This window comes from Phoenix dactylifera, chromosome 15 (genome assembly GCF_051530095.1).
Source record: "Phoenix dactylifera cultivar Ajwa chromosome 15, Ajwa_hap1_PhDact_Kaust_v1.1, whole genome shotgun sequence".
NCBI lineage: Eukaryota > Viridiplantae > Streptophyta > Magnoliopsida > Arecales > Arecaceae > Phoenix > Phoenix dactylifera.
Genome location: NC_143204.1, coordinates 22,584,200 through 22,601,609, shown reverse-complemented (window position 1 = coordinate 22,601,609; position 17,410 = coordinate 22,584,200). Strand labels below are relative to the sequence as shown.

General features: G+C 41.2%; 2 protein-coding genes across 13 annotated transcripts; both read left to right on the top strand.

The window, feature by feature from the left end:
• The first annotated feature begins 1,699 nt into the window (after window positions 1-1,699).
• Window positions 1,700-8,102, top strand: LOC149751268 (PKS-NRPS hybrid synthetase cheA-like). Its single transcript, XM_089927425.1, has 4 exons — window positions 1,700-3,228; window positions 3,301-4,027; window positions 4,279-4,752; window positions 8,076-8,102. Exons 1-4 carry the CDS (start codon window positions 2,414-2,416, stop codon window positions 8,100-8,102), a joined length of 2,043 nt encoding a protein of 680 aa, XP_089783551.1. The 5' UTR covers window positions 1,700-2,413.
• Window positions 8,103-8,804: 702 nt separating this feature from the next.
• Window positions 8,805-15,193, top strand: LOC103716309 (uncharacterized). Of its 12 annotated transcripts, XR_016398527.1 has the most exons (6): window positions 8,809-9,380; window positions 9,484-9,533; window positions 10,314-10,769; window positions 10,885-10,960; window positions 11,177-11,307; window positions 12,408-15,193. XR_016398527.1 is itself a non-coding variant. In XM_039134352.3 (4 exons), the coding sequence occupies exons 1-3, from the start codon at window positions 9,094-9,096 to the stop codon at window positions 10,457-10,459; spliced, it is 483 nt and encodes a 160-aa protein (XP_038990280.2). In that variant the 5' UTR covers window positions 8,805-9,093; the 3' UTR covers window position 10,460; window positions 14,655-15,193. The 12 variants fall into 12 exon arrangements, 1 of the variants encoding a protein (XP_038990280.2); XR_016398523.1 differs by having other exon boundaries at window positions 8,807-9,380; window positions 10,314-10,460; window positions 10,557-11,307; XR_015973599.2 differs by lacking the exon at window positions 11,177-11,307 and having other exon boundaries at window positions 14,655-15,193.
• The last annotated feature ends 2,217 nt before the right edge of the window (window positions 15,194-17,410 follow it).

Sequence of the window (17,410 nt, the reverse complement as noted above, 5' to 3'; positions counted from 1 at the left end):
ATTAAAATAGATAGAAATAAAAATCAGAATAGCTATATTTTCCACCATATTTTTTCTAACTAAAATCAAAATTAAAATTAAAAATTAATTTTTTAAATAAACCTAGCAGAATGGTATGTGAATGCCGGAAGAAAATTTAAGATTAGATTTTGATGGATTGAAGCATTCTCGTTCCCCTCTAGAAGAAAAATAGAAAAAAAAAAACTCTGTTCAACCAAACTGTAAAAGGGGGAGCTACACATTTTCATTTCAAAGCCCAACTTTCTAAACTAAATATATCCTAAATATTAATCAATTTTATTTATTTATTTATTTATTTATATAGATTAATTGGGGGATGAGGTTCTTCCGCCTCTGAAACATTAAAGTATACCTGATTTGCACATAAAAACTACAATAAATGTACCCAAATGCCAAGGGCTTTATAAGGTTGCTAAATAGAAAGCTGACACTCATATTATTATAGATTCCTCCTATTTTTTGATGGTACAATTTAGGGCATCAAAAAAGTTGCACGATGCTAGCATTACCATCATATATTTAAAAATATAGACATTGTTGTCGAAATTTTAACTCTAAACATCATCAAATACCTAACGGATATTTTAACCAGAAGTCTCAAATTTACCATAGTTCAAGTCATAGAAAAACATCTAATGGAAGTTAGTATGTCATTAGACTGAATTGGGCAGCAGATATCCTGTTGTTAGCAAGCGCGATAGAAGAGAGGAGAGAGGGGGCTGGATTGGATTGAGTCAGGCTCTAAGGCATTTGGGTCGAACATCGAGTTGGATTGAGTTGGGCTCTAAGGCATTTAAGTCGACCCGATCGAGTTGAATTTGTTTTTATTTGTGCTCTATAAATTGTGCCCAAGCTCGGACCTAAAACTAAACCTCTTTGGGTTAGACCAAAAACGGAATATCAAGTCAGTCGAGCTCACCTTAGGTTTGCTTGTGTCCATTTCCAACCACTTCTTATCCCAAATGGTACATCTGTTCCAAATTTGATTTCACTTATTTAATTTCGAACATGGTTGACGTTCCATGATATTATAATCAAACCAATCGTAGCTCCACCTGCTTGGTCCCACCAGATGCCGTCGGCTGTGAACGATTTCGAAGTCAACCATTCCATCCACCGGACAAATTGCACGACAACAACGGCACGCGCGTTCCCTTTCACCCATCCTCCTCTCAACCATGCCAACAGGGGCAAATATGTCACATAGGTCACCCGAAGTGTCTCCAGATTCGGGGAGTTCTAAATACACCCCCCCGATTGCTCAGGACACCCCCAAAAACCAAAAAAAAAATACCCAAACTAACCTTTAGTGTAATTACCATATTGCCCTTGAAATTTTCTCAGTACACCCCCCTTCCTCCTCCTCCGTCTCCTCCTCCGTTTCGTTTTGAAAAGGAAAAAAAAAACCACCCCTCAAACCCCCCTTAAACCCCTCGATCCATTTACATCGTTTAGGCGATCTTTGAAGGAGATTTAAGCTCCATTCGAAGCATGGACAAGCAACTAGTGATTTGGGACGAAGAATCGGCCGCAAAGGTACGTGTTCCACCTTGTTTCGAAAGTTTTTTTTTTCACGGTTCGTGCTCCGTTCGGCACTAGATCGCCGAACAAAAGGCTTCTGTTCGGCTGCATAGTGCCGAACAGAAGCCTTCTGTTCGGCAACGCTCTACCGAACAGAAGGCTTCTGTCCGGCACACTGCAGCCGAACAGAAGGCTTCTGTTCGGCACACTGCAGCCGAACAGAAGGCTTCTGTTCGGCACTCTGCAGCCGAACAGAAGCCTTCTCGTGCCAAATCGCGTGCCGTGCTGAATTTTGTGCCGAACAGATCCTCTGATTCATTAATTCTTGGTGATAAATTATTTTATATGTAGGGCTATGCTACAACCGAATCGAGTATAATTGGATCAGAATTTGTACTGGATTACACAAGCGAATTTACAACTTACGAGGTATTATAATATATTGTGCAATTTTGTATTAGTTTAGCGAGCTATTTTTACAACTGTGTACTTACATAAATTGTTTAATGTATAGATCTTCAAGAGTAGAGAGGACTTGTGTAATTGGTGTCGTGAAGCTGGGAGGCGAAATGGTTTTGTTGTTGTAATCAAATCATCCGATGCAGGTACCATTTCTAAGAAACCCAGAATTACGTTAGGTTATGAGAGGGGTGGGACGTACCGAACCACAAAAGAAAAGCGAATAAAGACTGCCTGTGGGACAAAGAAGTGTGGATGCCCTTTTGCATTAAGAGGAAAGAAATTGGATACTGCGGATGATTGGATATTACTGGTCGTATGTGGAGTGCACAATCATCCCGCTGCAGAGAATCTGGAGGGGCACTCATATGCAGGGAGATTATCTGAGCAGGAGACGGAATTGTTAGTGGATATGTCGAAGAGTTTGGTTCGTCCAAAGGACATATTATCCACATTGAAGGAAAGAGATGCCCTCAATGTTACGACTATCAAGACTATCTACAATGTACGTCAACGGTTTAAGGTTGCAGAGAAAGCCGGGAGGTCTGAAATGCAACATCTATTAGGTAAATTATCAGAGGCTAAATATATTGAGTGGCATAGGAATTGTACTAATACGGATGTTGTGCATGACTTATTTTGGGCACACCCTGGCAGCATTGATTTGTTCCGTGCATTTCCCCGTGTGTTGATAATGGATTGCACGTACAAGACGAATAGGTATCGTCTTCCGCTCTTAGAGATTGTGGGGGTGACATCTACTGACATGACATTTTCAGTTGCTTTTGTATACTTAAATTCTGAGGGGGAAGAAAGCTATACTTGGGCATTAGAGAGATTGCGCAGTGTCATAGCTAATGATGTTTTGCCTGAGTTGATTGTTACAGATAGAGACTTGGCTTTGATGAATGCAATTCATAGAGTATTTCCTACTGCTAGACATTTATTATGTAGATGGCATATTAGTAGGAATGTTTTGGCCAAGTGCAAAAAATTTTTCGAATTGAAGGAGAAATGGGATAAATTTATTATGAGTTGGAATGTACTAGTGCTGTCCTCCACGGAAGACGAGTATAATGATCGCTGGAGTGCACTGCAGAGAGAGTTCGGTACCTATCCAGATGCACTACAGTATGTGTCAGATACTTGGCTGAGCAAATACAAGGAAAGATTTGTTGCGGCGTGGACTGATACATGCAGGCACTACGGAAATGTGACGACAAATAGGTATCACAAATAAAGACTCATTTAATTTTAATTTGCCTCAATTCTTATATCTAACTTTCATTTGTTTACTAGGGTCGAGAGTGCACATGCAAAGCTCAAAAAGCAGCTTGGATCAAGCCAAGGAAGTTTCGAGTCATCTTGGACTAGAATACATGGATTGATTGAGTTGCAGCACAGCTCCGTTAAAGCCTCATTGGAGAAGAGTTTATTGGTAGTGCAGCACAACTTCAAGCCAGCTGAATTCAAAGAGTTGCGAGGTTTCATATCTATAAGTGCGTTAAATCATGTCCTCGCCCAATCGAAACGAGCCAATTCAGTTGGGTTTGATGATTCAAATTGTGGGTGCGCTATTCGACGCACACATGGTATATCATGTGCTCACCAGATTGCGCGGTACAGGGTGGAAGGTCGGCCCATTCCTCTCGACTGCATAGATCCTCATTGGAGGAAACTTGATATTCTGCCTACCCCCCCCGTGCAGCCAATTCAGTTGAGTTGTGATGCAGAGTTAGATTTGATTGCGCTACGATTCAAGAAGTTAGATGGGGCTTCTCAATTGCAGATGATCAAGAAGTTACGAGAGATTGCAAGTCCAGATAGTACACCTCTTTTAGAGCCTGCAAAACGGAAGACCGGTTCACGTGGGCGCGCTTCACTGAAGGTTGATACGTCTACTCGACGTGACCCGTCTGCGTTTGAGTTGGTTCTATCTGGACAGGATAGTTATTCACCTGGTGTTGAGAAAGTTACCATCCGCAATCCATCTACTCAGATTCAAAAGAGACGGCCCAAGCAAAAGGTAAGTACCAAATATTTATTTCCTTACAATAGGTATCACAACGTCTACGGGACGGTCCGTGCCGTGCCGGTATGTCATGTGCCGATACGGAACATGTCGGGACGTGCCGTGCCGAGATGTGCCGATACGGGACATGTCGGGACGTGCCGTGCCGAGATGTGCCGATACGGGATGTGCCGTGCCGAGATGTGCCGATACGGGACATGTTCTGCCATTGTTACATATTTTCTATCATTTGATATTATTTGCAGGTTTTTCGTACTAGAGCCCAGTCACATACGCCCATTATCTATATTGATGCTATTCCTTCTGCCTTGAGACCATACATCCAGCATATCAAGGATGTAAAAGCTGATGGGAATTGCGGATTTAGGGCAATAGCTGACTTACTGGGATTTGGAGAAGATGACTGGGTGCGTGTTAGGAAGGATTTATTGCAAGAGTTGCAATGTCATTCGGACCACTATCGCACATTATATGGTGTGGAAGGGACGATTGCTGAGATCACTCATGCATTATCATATTATGATGATTGTCCACCATATGACAGATGGATGACTATGCCGGACATGGGTCATCTTATAGCATCCTGCTATAATGTTGTCCTATACCATCTCTCGTTGCAACAATGTCTGACCTTCCTACCTCTCTGTTCTGTGCCAGTACCTCTTCTATCCCGCAAAGATATCGCTATCGAATTCGTAAATGGAAATCATTTTGTTGAGGTACTACGTTCACAACACTTGCGAATATTTAATTTTGCTTATTTATAATTTTGTAGCTATTAATATTTTCTTATTTCTAATTTTGAAGGTGTTCTTGTTGCCGGGACATCCCGTTCCGCCAGTAGCGACCAACTGGCGAAAATATCATCTTCCTTGTGCTACCGGATGGAAAAATTCATATGAAGCACGGATTCAACAGTTCAAAGAGAGCATCTCACCTAATGTTATAATTAGCGAGACAGTAGAGTTAGATTGATTATTTATATATGTACAATTTTTGAAAGTTGTAAATTTTTTTGGCCTCTTAGAGTCATGTACTGTAAAACTCCATCATCAATATAAATCAAAAAATATCTGTCTTCGCATTGTTAGATTGATTGTTATGTGCACTGTTATATTTGTGTAAAATAGAACGGGCCAGGCTTTACAAAGATTACACGTAAATGTACCAAAAATATATATTTTTCATTAATATCAAAGGCTTTACAAAGATTACAAAGGCTCCATCATCAATCCCTATGACGCCATCGTCGACGCGTGTACTGCTGTACGTCCGAATGAGAGGGTCCTGGATCCGAATGAGAGGGTGCTGTACTCGGGCCAGGCTCATCACCCAGAAGTACCTGATGCATCTGAGAAATAGCATCATATAGGTGCCCGGCACCTAGTGACGTAGCCTTTGAGGGACCCATCCGTACAATGTCGGTACTGATACCGAGTGCAGCTGCATTACGCCGCCGGTGCATGTCAGCATCATCATGACCTCCCCTAGCTCCAGAATGAGTACTCGAGCGCAGATGAGGAGGCTGAACTGCAACGTGCGTGCTACGGAGATACCACTCCATGTATCCCGGTACGCTGTCTGATGGCCGGGTAACTGGGTGGCTCCTGCTCGCCTGGCTCAGCACGTGGTCCTCCCACCGCTCCCAAAGCTGATCCATATAGGAGTAATGTATCCGGTACGAGCCTGCTGTGGAACCTCTGTTGGCTCGCGTAGGGGCTAGTGGCGCTCGAGGGATGGTCTGAATACGACCAAACTGTCTAAGAACCCTTTCTGGATGATAGGGTTCTACGATATCAAGGCACTTGATGGAGCCACTAAAAAATGCGACGGGTATATATGGGCGATCTCCCCGAAGCCGATGATGGGGATCCCAAATAACCTGTAAACAAAAGGTCCATTTCAGTTTAATACTATATCGCATATTAAAAGTACTGACAAACACAAGCAAATGGTAATATGATACGTACCTCATCGATGCTCAAAAGGTCCAATGACTCACGTAGAACCACTAAATGGTCCATCGTGGTACGGGATGGAGTACCGGGCATCCAGCGGTGCACGCGGGGACTGGCATCAGTATACTCGAGCGACGGGTGAGGACTGAGTGCTGGAAAATGCTCATAAATCCATGCCTGCAGAAGCGTCATATAACCACTGATCTGTCTCACTGATGACCTCGACGCAATCCCCAACTGCCGATACAAATATGCTAAGGCAGCTGTACCCCAGGCATATGTGCTCACCCTATCCAGATCCCGCAGTAAACACAGATACGCTATAGGCACCCTGGTCCCACTCTTATCAGCAAAGAGTGTGCAGCCTAACAAAAATAACAAATAGGCTCGTGCTGCACACTCTATCCTCTGCTGCCTGTCTCTATCAGATACAGAGTGAAACTGAGTCCTCAGCCACTCCATCCTCACAGACTGACCGCGCGATGACAGTACCTCCTGACGCGCGTCTCCAGCTGACACCCCCAACAACTCCACAAGTAGCTCCTCAGCATCCCGATCACTCATCCTCTCAGGAGAAACTGATACTGAGGAACCTGCGACAGGAATCCCTAAAATGGCGGATACATCATCCAACGTGATAGTGATCTCGCCAAATGGTATATGGAAGGTGTTCGTCTCGGGCTGCCATCTCTCTACGAAGCCCGAAATCAGAATCTTATCGATGAATCGATAAGAGCACTGTACTAACTCTACGAGGCCCGACTGCCTCAATAGTGCTCTGAACCTGGTATTTGGTTGGTTTGAAGACCACCACTTCCATTCACCAACCTTGGCAGTATGGTTCATGCACTTTAGTGGAGCTCGTTCCTGTAATATAAATGTATAATTACTACTACTTTATAAAACATCAATAAACAAAATATAATGCTATAACAAATAAACAATACCTGTTGCCTCCAGATGGAAGCTGCTATATACGTCCTGAAACTGATCAGGACGGACTCATCCTCTGGACCTCCTGGACATGGTCCAACGGACTCATCGTCTTCGCCCCTAGCGGGCATATCATCATGCTCTGACTCAGGAGAGTCCGATGGCATATGAGCAGGCTCGGGAGAAGCAATCCTAGCACGACGTCTCCTAGCTGACGCCGTAGGTCTAACTCTGGCGGGACGGGGATCCATGTCTGAAAATATAGAAATTCAATGTTAGGCTATATCAAAGAAAATAATTCAATTGCATACATAAATGTTCGGCACAAAATTCAGCACGGCACGCGATTTGGCACCAGAACCCTTCTGTCCGGCTGCACAGAGCCGAACAGAAGGCTTCTGTTCGGCTGCTCAGAGCCGGACAGAACCATTCTGTTCGGCACTATGCAGCCGAACAGAAGGCTTCTGTTCGGCACCGTGCAGCCGAACAGAAGGCTTCTGTTCGGTTGAGTGTTGCCGAACAGAGGGCTTCTGTTCGGCACTGTTCAGCCGAACAGAAGGGTTCTGTTCGGCGATCCAGTGCCGAACGGAGCACTGGAGGCGGGGGGGCGGGGAGCTACCTCGACGTGGTCGTGGAGGCGCCGGCGAGGTGCTCGTTGCTCGGGAGATGGCCGGGGAGGTGGTTCCGGGAGAATGCCGGCGACGAGAGGGAGAAGGGGAGAATGCCGGCGACGAGAGGGAGAAGGGGGAACGGGGGGGTTTTGGGCGAGGGAGAAGGGGGAGACGGAGGGGGTTTGGCCGCCGGCGAGGTGCTTGAGGTGCTTGAGGCGAAGTTTTTTGGGCGGAAGGGAGAAGCCGGCTGGAGTGGAGTTTTGGAGGGGAAGAGCGGGGTTGGGGGGGGGGGGGGTTGGGGGGTGTAGAGAGCAATTTAGGTGAGGGGGTGGGGAGGGTGAAGGGTAATTTAGGATTTTTTAATTTTTTAGGGGTGTCCTTAGCAAATGGGGGGGTGTAGAGAGTATTTAATTTTTTTTTAATTTTTGGGGGGTGTCCTGAGCAATCGGGGGGGTGTATTTAGAACTACCCTCCAGATTCACGTCGACATCCAAGAGAGATCTTAAATGAAACAAACGAATGCATATTTTTTACATGCAGTCATCAGTCAACTGGCTGTTGGAGTGAACTCGGCATAATATAAAATCGCACTCATTCGTATTTAGTTTTTTTCTATGCATTAAATTTTATAAAACAATGAGAACACAATAGCAGTCCTTTGGGCTTGCAAGTCATCAGCCAATGAGCTGTTGGCTTGAAGTTGGCTACCACCATCTCTTCGAAACATCTAGATAATGCTAAAAAAATAGAGAAATTTTTTAGACCAAGCATATATTTAAAAAAGCTACCAGAATTATGGATTGGATGGCAGCCTATATGGTCAGTCATGCCGGTAGTACCTTATGAACTGAAATGAAAAGTTGCTTCAGATGCTCTGCGATATTTTATTTTCTAATTTTGTTAGTTACATTCATACACGTAATGCATGAATTATCTGCTTTAGCAACCAAAAAATAATAATAATAATAATATACATATTACCGTTTTGATCGGTAAATATACCTCTTCCAACATGCTCTACTCCTTTCGCACGCATTATTCGATAAAATTCGTCCCTAATTTCTGGGCAACATATAAATTATATAATTTGGAATAAAATAATAGCGGTAAATTCACCATCGCATTTACCTTCCTCGTCGGTGCAGTTGTTTTCTCTGATTTAGTCTATTTAGAAATATAATAATCAAACATCAAATAATATTTTATTAAAAATTTAATTAATAAAAATTATTCTGCTAAAGCTCTACGGATAAAAATTCTGCCACCTAATATCAAATGGAAAATAGATTTTTTTTTCTTTAATTTTTGGAAGAGCGAAAATTTTATTTTTAAAAATTTTACCCTTGAAGAAGAAACGGAATCAGCCGAAATTAATTAACCACAATTTTGTTTAATTCGGTATTTATAGCTTCTCGCTCCCTTCCTCGCTTCTCCGGCGACCTCTCCTCCCCTCCGCTTGCGATCGCAGGATCCCGATAGGACGGCCAGACGATGGCCGACGGAGTTCGCTAGTGCCGTCGAGGACGTCCTCAAGCTGGCAAAGCGGATATACGCCGGGATGGACTGGCACTTCGCGCCGCCCCGGCCAGTTGGCGGGATGGAGCGATCGCCGTCGTCCCTCCTACAAATGGCGCCGATGGTGGACGCCGCCGTCGACGACCAGGGATCGTCGACATACGGCTACCAGCACCACGTGTACGGCCGCCGCGACCCGCCGGCGCTGATCCCGCTCCGTGGAGGCCGACTGCTTCTTGGACGCGGCCTTCGTTGTCATCCGCGGTCGGTGGCGCGCCCACTGCGTCATGCGGAGACGGAGCTGCGACTGCCGCCTCGTCGTCCCCGTGGGTGAGCAGGCGCGGACTTCTCTTGTGGAAATGTGCTTCTTTTCTTGATTTTTTTTCTTCTTATAATTTCTTGCTAATTTCTGTTGATCTAAATGTTTCCTTAGAAAAGTTGGAATCTTGAGGAGTTTTTATGTTGAAAGATGCCAACTTGGAGGTGTGTTATCTGTTTTCAGTGATTAAATAATTTAGATCTTTGTATTTTGTCAATTGTGTTAAACGTGATGAAGACCGGTCATAATTTTGTTAGTTCTTTTTATTATCTGCTAATCTTGAGATTTTGTTCAAATGCAAGAACCTTGATTAGTTCTCATATTAAAAATTTCTATGTGGAGGTGCATTATCTGATTTTTAGTGATTAATTAAATTATATATTTCAATTTTGTCAATTGTGCTAGAAGATTGATAATTATATTGTCAATTCTTGTTAATGTCTGCTAGTCTTGAGATTTTCTTGAAATATAAGAATCTCAATTAGTTTTTATGTCAAGAGATGTATATTTTGGAGGTGTATTATCTTAATTTTTGTTATCTTTGAATTTTGTTAGTTCCATCTACTTTCCTTCATCCAAAAAAAAAAGAAGGTAGCTCCAGGCTAGAACTTTAAAGTTAACCATAGCTTGAGCATTATCAGGATTCGTAATTTTGTGCTTCTTACAATTCCATGTGGAATTTGGATGGTGTACACTGAAGACTTCTAATCTTGTTGGGAAATTAAGGAATTACCTATTTGACCTGTTTGTTAATGTAATAACTAAATGATGGATTTATTAAACATCTGCAATATTGATACCGTCATATGCATTGATATTCCCTTTTTGTTTAAATTGTAATCTTTCTTTTACTTTTTTGTATTAATGTTTGATTGTTGATCTTTCAATAGTGATTGGCTGTTCTCTAGCTAAGTATGGTTTTGGCTAATAGGGTTCTGTTCTAGGTGTCGAGTTTGAAGTAGATAGAAAATTGTACTCCACTCACATGATCGATGGAGAAGAAAATCAGAACATGGAAAAGCCTGCAAGAAATGGAGGCGGCTTTCTGAAACCGCAGCTGTTTTCCTTGATGAGCTCCGAGGTGACTTAGGGTAATGCATCTTGGTCTCTCTCTGATCATCTACCTTCTAATCGTTTAATCATAGGCATGTGCCAAGAACAACTTCTTTTTAACCTCCTTTTTGAAGGTTAGTGGAGGATCTGACATCTGTCTTGCAGTCAGATGGTCTCAGAAGTTACTGTATAAAGATGGCCAGTTCTCTATTACCATACCTTTTAATTTTCCAGAATATGTAACTCCATTTGCAAAAACATTTTCAAAAGGGGAAAAAATTCAGTTGAATGTTAATAATGGTTCTGGAAAGGAAGTTTTGTTGCAGACTATGAGCCATGCTTTGAAGGTGAACATATCTGTACTATATTTGTAAATACCTACCCTGAAGTCTGATTTAGCTGCAAGTCAAAGCTAAACCATTTTACTGATTGGCACTGCTTCTTGTCATTTCGGGAAAGAAGTCACCAAGCTGGAAAATTTACTTTCTTGTACGAAGCAGTTCTTGTGCATTGTTCTTGTAAAGATTTTTCATATAGAGTAAGTACCAAATACCAACTTTGTTGAGAGTTTCTAAATCTATTTTTGATGAATTTAATATAAATTCGAAGTTGTGCTGTGTCTGAATCCATCATTGCATGCACAAAAATCTGATGATATTAGTTATATATGATTGCACACCAAAACAAGATAAGCATAATCTGAGATGTAATTAGTTTCTTTATACTTTTTCTATAAATTTCATGTATTCTGCAGATCCTCATTTTACCTTTCGAATCTCATGGTGCAAGATTTGGGACTGATACTTTAGCTTTGGAGCATAAAGCCAAACATCTACACTTACATGAACCTACACTCAATCAAAAAGCACCACAGTAAAAGTCCAGGTATCAATAGAGTAGGTATATGCATGCCATGTGCATATTCATATAGAATGTAGGAATGCATGAGAAGATAAATGTGTTAAACATGTATCTCTAGGATTGTGCACATAATTGGTAGGCTGGGATATTATCTTTAATCTCCCTTTCTAGTTTCTACACTTTAAGATTGATCTTACTACTAGAATATCATATTCATGTATTTGATGATGAGGAAAGTTGTGTGGCAACTTTAGAGTAAATTAGATGCAGAGGAGTTAATGTTCTCGAAAGTTGAGCAATGACCTTGACTTAGTGGTCACAAGGAATTACTGCATTAAGGTTTGAGCCATGAAGTTACATTTTATTTGTCAAAGACAGATCCACAGACAAGCTGGCATGATATAAAAACAAGCTGCACCAAGTTAAGTCAATTGCAATAGATTTGACAAACAAGTTCATAGATGAAATTGATTGGAAGATCTTGACTTTATCTGAAACAAATTGATTTATTGTTGGTAAGTTGGTGCTTCAGAATCAATATTTTAAACCTTGAATTGCAGAAGTGCCATGCACCATTGAATTTAGAAATGTGCGTACATATTGAAAATAGTTTCAAGTTATAGCATTGAACTTAGGTAAAAATTAGTAAAGCTAGAGAAGTTACCAATGAAGTAGAAATAACAATGTAACTCTATTATTAAAAAGGGAGATGAACAATTTTAAAAATTGTGGAAAGTTTTGTTTGACTTAATAAAAGAGGGAAGATCTAAGCACTTAGTCATCGTATGCTCCATATAGTGCCACTTAAAAATCCTAACTAAAAAACTTCAAACTCTATATAATAATTATTTCTGTTTGCTCCATCTTGTGATCTCTTATGCTGCACTAATTTAAGATTAACTCTTTATAATAAGCTATTAAATTAACAAATTGTTTGGGTTTCCAAATTAATGAACAGATAAATTGTTAATTTATCGCTTGTAAAGAAAAATTACACTAATAACTGAACTAAAGAAGATGGATCTTCGAACTGAAGTTCAACTTTTGCCATCAGCTTTCATTAGTCACTCTAGGTTTTTGGTTCTGAACTTCAGCTTTTTTCTCACTTGAAAAGTTTTTTACAGATTTATTAAAATGATTTGTTTGGTGCATACTCCTAGTGTCCTACAGTCTCCAACAATGTATGACTATGATCAGAGAGAGATGTTCTGCTTCTATCTTTTTCCTGGAAATAACCAGAACAGAAAGGTGCATCAATGTTTTGGTCTTTCCCTTCACTGCTATACTCATTCATCTCCAGTTCAAACACACAGCTCTCTGTTTTCTCATTCTTCTTTCCCCAATGTTTATGCATATATATGACTATAATACAAAATGTTTCAATCATGAGTCAAAGGTTGTACATCTGCAGAGGACATTGATGGCTACATTTGTAATGAGAGGCATGGCTTAATACACACACATATTCCTCTCAACTATGGCTTGAGGTCCAAAGAGTAATTGTAGTTCTGCTGTTACATTGATCTTGTTCACAATTTCAGTTACATGGTTCATGATCTGATTGTTACCACACAAACACAAACAAAAACAGGGCAACTCCTTTAAATATGGCATGAAGTCCGAAGAGCTGTTGCTATTTCTGCTGTTACATTGATCTTGTTCGCAATTTTCAGTCACATGCTTCATGATCTGATTGCTAAATTTGCATTTTTTGATAACTACTGCCAACTCTTCCTCTTAAGGTTCTTGTGGGCAGCTATGTTATTTCTTGCAAAATTTGGAGTTAGTACTAGTTCTGGGTAGCTCTTTCTTTATTAGTTTACATCTCAAAAACTAAAGTTAGTTTCATAACATATGGTCAACTTGTTCATCAATTACTCCTAGGTTGCCCGCAAGAAATTTCCACCTTTTGTCCATAGATATGGTCACTGTGTTTCCATAAAAGATTCGAATAACTGTGAATTATGAGCATAGTATGAAGAAGCCTCTCCAGGAGGCCAATCGCATTACTGAGGAAAGCCGTCTTAGAAGAATTCTGTACTGCAACTTTGCTAGCCAGAAAATTAATTGGAAATAATAACAATTTCAAGCATATTACTCGGCTGGGATTGTGACCTGATTAATTTTCAATAAAGACATAATTCCTTGAGAGAGAATATGTGATGAGAACAAGTCTAGATATTCTGAGACTACTGCTCGGTATAGATACACATTGAGCCAAAAATGTTCCAACACTCAATTATTAATGGATAACAATATATCCTATCAGTGTGAGCTTGTAAAACATCAATATGTGAGCATTGAATTGTGACTGGCTTGCTTCAGCATATATTTATCTGAATTTTTTATGCATGGGAATGCAAGGCTTTTCAAGGCTTGGTTTTGTCTTATTTTCTGTTTTGCATTTTGTAATGTTGCTAGTATGTATAAGATTCTCAACCAGAAACCAATAGTAATACTATTTAGTGGAAGATACGGCCATATCTTGATCTTGGATTCCCAAAGTGACCTGTTGATTATTGACTTAATGATTACGGTCAACTGTCACTTTCTATCTCTGAAAATTGTAGGAAAATGTAATATTAACCATCTCATAGACAACCTGAAAAATCAGGACTAGTGCCCAGTGACTTGTGGGTAAGGTGAAGGGCCACAAATTCTCTTCATGCATATAGCTTTATTAGGTTTGTATGGTGCATGTATGCTTGCATTCACATGTATGCTTCCATATACTTTCACCATAAAAAGCCTCCTCGCTTATTGAATTCTATATTTGTCATTTCATGCTAAGAGGCTTAGAATAGGTCTTATTCAGTGAGTGCCATGGTTGTACTCACATGGCTTAATTTGTTTTTCTTTTTTTTCCTCCCAACCTTTTTCCTCTCGTATCTGGAATAGCCAACAGATACCATCTTGATGAGTTAAACAAATATTATATGATAAAGGTCAACTTATCATCTCAACATTGCGAGCAGTTGATAGTAGCAGCAAACTAGGAAAAAAAAACTCTTGACATGATACACAACATAATACCCTGATGAATTCTATTGTGTTCCTCTTCCTCAATCCACTGTATGTTAGATTCAACAAGTTGGGCTTTTAAGTATATTCATGTTTCTCCAGAAAGGCCCATGCCTTCTTTTCTGCCAATGCTATGCAAAGAGAAAATTACTGACTGATAACAGTATTTTCTACCTTCATATCTATTCTATATTTGAAGCAAACTTCCAAGCTGCATTTGTGGGGCTCTGTTCAGGAGGTTGTCCATCTCGCTCACATGTATCACATGTGAAATTATCCAATTTAAAATAAAAATCTGATTGCCACTGAAGTACCTGGACTCTGATGGATCATGGAAACTCATTCTACAGGAAAAGAAACATGGCTTCCAAAATCATACAGCCCCTAAAAGTGACTCAGAATTTTGGTTCGTGGCCTGATCGTTGGATTTGGAAATGCAACTGCAACCTTAGAAAATCTCCCCACAGGGTTTGGAGAGCTGAAGCCGCCTGAGACCAACTATGTCTAATGAGAAAGCTGTCAGATGCCGTGACAACTACTGTTGCTTCATGTACATAATAAAAGCATGCTCGAAGCTGAACGATTGGCTTGCGGCACAAAAACACAGTGCTGCACTGCTTTTATCATGCCTTGGCTGCTTTAAAATCTGCTGCCTGCCATGCTGTGAAGGCTTTGAATAGTTCATCTGTGTTAATTCTCCTCTGTATAGTTTATGTAGTCATTTGTCTCTGTTTTCCCTCATCACATGTAAATAATGTCCACAAAGAGATGATTGTATACATTGTTCTGTAACATACTGCTCCCGCAAGCAATTTTCTTTTCTGAAATATGCTTTAAACAAATCTTAATGTAACAATCAGATATATTGCAATTAATGAATTTTGGTTTCTACTGGTAGAATTTCTTTGATTTCATATTCATGGTATCCTCTTCCAGCCATGGGCAAAGATAGTTTGGTCTTGAACATTATTAAGTGCCATATGTTCATAAACTTTAATGGCAACTTGCAAATACTTGTCTCCTCTTTGTGGCAACAACTTTAAAAGTTGTTCATAGTTTCATGCTCTAATAGGTGTTAAAGTATCATGCATTTGACTTTTTCATTGAAATATGAACTTCTGGTTATGTTGATTCATTCATCAGTCAATGCATGAACGCTACATGAACATAATTGCACTTGCTCTGAATAAAGTTTAGTTTTGGAGCTTCTCCTGAGTCCATTCCTCGAACTTATTCTGAGTGGAGCAATGATGATATTTTTGCTTTATGCTTCTAATTGTCAAGGGAGAATACATGAGCAACCGTACAAAATATGATGCAAAATTCTATGATAATGACCTGCACAACATATATATGCTCTTGGCCACCTCTCATTTTTGCAATGCTAAATCATCATCTCTCATCATGAGAACCTATTTAGAATATGACTGAGAAAAGGGTAAGATTTTTTTGGCACTGTTTTGGCACTTTATTTATAGTGTGTAAATGGTATTTTTGACAAAATTTTTATTTTCAATTCTGCCCTTGTCGAGGATGAATGAGTTAAAAGATAAGAAACTACCCTAGTTGTGCGCTTTCTTGAACTCTTCTAATAAGTTAGTAGAACATTCTCAAGTCTCTCTCAAGAAAACCTGCCTCCTCTATCCAGTACGACCTCTACCCATAACCATTACTGTTTATTAGTCTTTTCCTAAGTATTTGGGTGGGTTTTATAGATCCTTATTCCCTATGTAGGACCACGGCTGATATTATTTCAAGTTTCTCTGCATCCGTCTCAAAACCTCCCCCATGTCACCATAGTTTTCTCCTCTTTTTCTCACAACCTTCAACACAAACCTCTATGCAGCAACACCTTTAAGACAGCCAATAGTTCTATGCTCTAGCATTTATTAGACTATCATGCACTCAGACATTTTTGTTCAAAATTGAACTTCTTGGTATGATGACGGTTGTGGTTCAAATTTGGCCCGAGGATGACCACGTCGGAGGAGCTACCGGTCGGGATGGAGAAAGAACGTTGTTTCCTGCATGCCGGCGGATCTGCACAAAGTCTCACCGATGGGATTCCGGTGAGAGCCCTCCGATGCTAAGTTAGAATGAATCTTAGCTAGTTTAGCCAAACAAAAGGTCCTTAGGCGTTACCTGATGGGGCTATTTATAGTTCTCGCGGAGGTGTCCCGCTGACAGAAGTATGGCCCGTCCTCATCATGGAAGGGAATGGTGAAGGCCAGATGGCGCGTGGCCATGGCTTGCTTAGGACACAGGTTTCGAGCTGTTCCTGCACACGATATGGCGTTGCTGGCGTTAACAATGTATGGTCCTTGGCAGCAAGGTATGCCCCTGGTCGTCATGTCGTAGAGTGGCCAGCGAGCAAAGCATGGCGCGGTGGGATTATAATATATGGCCATGTATGCGAGCGTAGGGGTGCGCATAGGTGCACATATGGATGCGGCCGTGGGCGAGGTTGAGCTCACTTGGAGGCTGCAGCATTTACTTGATGAAGTCAGCTTAGTGAGTACTGAGGTCGGGCCGACTTAGGGGCCGCGACATATTTGGTGAGGTCGGCTCGGCAGACGCTGGGGTCGGCCTAGCCTCCTCGGCTCGGAGGTCAACTTGGTAGGGCGCTCCGAGCTCGGACCGAGGTGCGTCGTTGTATAGGGCGCTCCGAATTTGGTCGGGGCGGGTCGTCGTTGTAGACTCCTGAGGAGGCTGTTGTAGGTCGGAGTAGTGGAAAGATCTGGCCAAGGTCGGACTGGCTCTTAACGAGACCAAAGTCCCGTCTAGCCGGCGCCGAGGTCTACTTGGCTGGAATTAAGTGGTCTCGTATTGTGAGTAGGACAACCCATTTTGCCTCCCATCAATGACATCCGATTCATGACCATTATTTCATGCATGCACTGCTACTTTCCTCATTCTGAACAGAGTTATTTCTAGTGCTTCTCCTCAGCTTAATTTGTATGTGATCCGGAAAGAAGCCAACTTCCCACCCCCGAGCAAATTAAGAAGGCAAAAAGGAGAAAAAGAAGAGAGCGAGGTAAAGGTCCTTATATTGCTTTAGGGACATTCTGCATTAAATGTTACGACTACTGATGCAATTAATGGTACG

What these genes read in the sequence shown, in the direction of transcription:
- LOC149751268 (XM_089927425.1), top strand. Translation starts at nt 2,414, where the DNA reads ATGTCGAAGAGTTTGGTTCGTCCAAAGGACATATTATCCACATTGAAG. An exon ending in GGAAATGTGACGACAAATAG is followed by an intron (nt 3,229 to 3,300) that starts GTATCACAAATA and finishes TTTGTTTACTAG; the next exon opens with GGTCGAGAGTGCACATGCAA. An exon ending in ATGGAAATCATTTTGTTGAG is followed by an intron (nt 4,753 to 8,075) that starts GTACTACGTTCA and finishes TTTTACATGCAG; the next exon opens with TCATCAGTCAACTGGCTGTT.
- LOC103716309 (XM_039134352.3), top strand. Translation starts at nt 9,094, where the DNA reads ATGGACTGGCACTTCGCGCCGCCCCGGCCAGTTGGCGGGATGGAGCGA. An exon ending in CCGCCTCGTCGTCCCCGTGG is followed by an intron (nt 9,381 to 9,483) that starts GTGAGCAGGCGC and finishes ATGTTTCCTTAG; the next exon opens with AAAAGTTGGAATCTTGAGGA. An exon ending in TGAAAGATGCCAACTTGGAG is followed by an intron (nt 9,534 to 10,313) that starts GTGTGTTATCTG and finishes GTTCTGTTCTAG; the next exon opens with GTGTCGAGTTTGAAGTAGAT.